The sequence below is a fragment of the Perkinsus marinus genome (assembly GCF_000006405.1).
Source record: "Perkinsus marinus ATCC 50983 genomic scaffold scf_1104296930976, whole genome shotgun sequence".
Lineage (NCBI taxonomy): Eukaryota > Perkinsozoa > Perkinsida > Perkinsidae > Perkinsus > Perkinsus marinus.
Window position 1 is genome coordinate 1 of NW_003215920.1, and position 2,475 is coordinate 2,475.

Consider the following 2,475-nt stretch of genomic DNA (forward strand, 5'->3'; position numbering starts at 1 on the left):
CGCGTTTTTCACAGAGTATTACGCCACTTCGCGTAAAACGGGTGGTGAAACTCCAATAACGTCGTTACCCCAACAGAGAAGTAAGCTCAACTTCCTGAAAACAACTACCTGTTGTAATACAAAGGGAACCGCACATAGAAATCCTCATCGCCGTTGACCTTGATAACACCGCTACCACGTTGCAACACTACCTGCATAGCACGCGGAAAAATGGTAAACCACACGTGTTGATGACAATGGAATTTCACCGCCCTAGTGATATGAAAAACACTAGTGAAAAACATATTTCACGACTACTGCATTCAGCGAACATCGGCTTTTCACCGAGTTTTACGCCACTTCGCGTATATTAGAAACATATTTGATATTTTATTTCGCGAAAAAACACCTGCAAACAGAAAAAATAACGCGTAAAACGCGTGATGTGTTTTACGTAATGTGAGGTCATTTGTCCGTAATGTTTCGCTTTTTTACACAGAGTATTACACCACTTCACATAAAACGGGTGAAACTCCTCAGCAACTCACGTGCGCAGTAGCCCTTTTCCTCAGGCCTCGTCCCTCAGCCCTCTCCTTCCACTCCTCACCGTTATACACGAACGACCGAGCTTCCTTGGGGTTAGTGGTAAACGCTCTCACCAGTTTATTATGGATCACTGAGTTCACCTAAATTTTCTGATAATAATTCCGCAGAAGTTTCACCCGTTTAACGTGAAGTGGCGTCATACTCAACTTCAAAGAAAATTCAAGACGTTTATTTTTTCGTGACTAATGACTCTACGAAATAAATCATGAAATATGTTTTTCATATCACTAGGGTACAATTCCATAGTACTCAACAAATCTCTACTAATTTTTCAACGTCAACATGCTAACAATGAAAATCGATTAGCACAATATCAGCAGTGTTCTCATATTTTATTTTTACTACCCAAGTCCTACTATACCATAACTCTATAAAATCATACAATTGCTATTGCATGACTTGGGTTCGATATTGGAGTTTCACCCTAGTGATATATAAAACACTAGTGAAAAACATATTTTACGACTACTACAGCCGACGAATATCGCGTTTTTCACCGAGTTTTACGCCACTTCACGTAAAACGGGTCGTGAAACTCCAATATATAGCCACACAGCATCCGACGATATCATTGACAGTATCAGAGCAAAAACTGGGGTGAAAAATCGAAAAAAAATTGAGAAAAAACAACCTTCCGGACAGAGAAAAAATCCAAAAATAATCAAAAAATCGATCAAAACTTCAAAATGGTGTACTTCAACATTGGAGTTTATGTGAAGTGGCGTAACACTCCGTGAAAAAACCCGATATTGGCGGTGATATGCAGTAGTCGTGGAATATATTTTTCACTAGTGTGTTTCATACCACTAGGGTGAAACTCCAGTATTACAGCTGAAACTGGGGTAAAAAATCAAAAAAATGGCAAAAACAGCCTTCCAGACAAGAAAAAAACAAAAAATTATTGAAAATTCGAGTAGAACTTCAAGACACTGTATTCATAGAAAACATCACCACCACTAGTAGTACCGTATCAACCTTCTCCTCGTCCACCTGCTGCTCCTCAGCCGTTCCCTTCTCCTCCTCACCAACATGCAATACCTCAAATTCCTCTTCTGCTTTTTTGAAGCCCTCATCCATAGAATTGAAAAAGTCCTCTAATACAAAAGGAGCCGCCGAATCCGTTGAAAATGAGGGCGACTTCATAACACGCAGCTGCATTTCCCTTGTGGTGTATAAGCCCAGCTCAGTCGTCAAATACAGCGCTTGATTGAGGCTCAACGGCTCAGCATCTTTTCGAATTTTCTCCTCCTCCGCCGCTTCAGCCTTTTCACCGTGTGCTGCTGCTGTGCACATAGATCGCATCGTGAAAATTCGACAAGATCTACACAATGCTAGTCGCTGGACTCTAGGTATCAACATGTAGTAACAAAGCAAACTAAAGCTGCGGGAAAGAACCGACCACTTCTAGACGATTCCATTTTCTTGAAAAAATCACGGAATTTTCGATTCCCTTTCCAACGAGGATAGTTTCTCTCTGAAATTGGAGCTTCGAGTGCTATAGCAAGAGGAATGGATACAGTTGATTAACGTTTCACCTTAGGAATGGTACCACCCCAAACGTGTATAATTTAGTTTCCACTAAAAAAAAGAAAAATATATGATAATCATAGCCGTTTCATAGATATCTAGGCAAGCTCGATTGTCAAAACCACACCAGTTCCTCGAGCAACTTACAACCATCACATGCCAAAGCGGATCCATTTGAGCGGTCCTGAAAAGTCTATCGCCGTCACCAGGCTTATGCATCTTTAGTCACATAGAAAATGAGGAATTTCTATAAAGGAATTTTCCTTCATAGAATTTATATGGAATTTTCTAGAAAATTCGGGATCATTCTTTTTCAACCACTCCTACACTAAACCGTAGATAAAGTGCCACAGCATAACGAGA

At 40.3% G+C, this 2,475-nt stretch overlaps 1 protein-coding gene across 1 annotated transcript; it reads right to left on the reverse strand.

Moving 5' to 3' along the window:
* Positions 1-104: 104 nt before the first annotated feature.
* On the reverse strand, positions 105-1,887 carry Pmar_PMAR016166 (ribosomal protein S9, putative; the record flags this gene model as incomplete). The annotated part of the gene is made up of 3 exons (XM_002786805.1): positions 105-191; positions 528-665; positions 1,552-1,887. The coding sequence occupies 3 exons, from the start codon at positions 1,885-1,887 to the stop codon at positions 105-107; spliced, it is 561 nt and encodes a 186-aa protein (XP_002786851.1).
* Between the last annotated feature and the right edge of the window lie 588 nt (positions 1,888-2,475).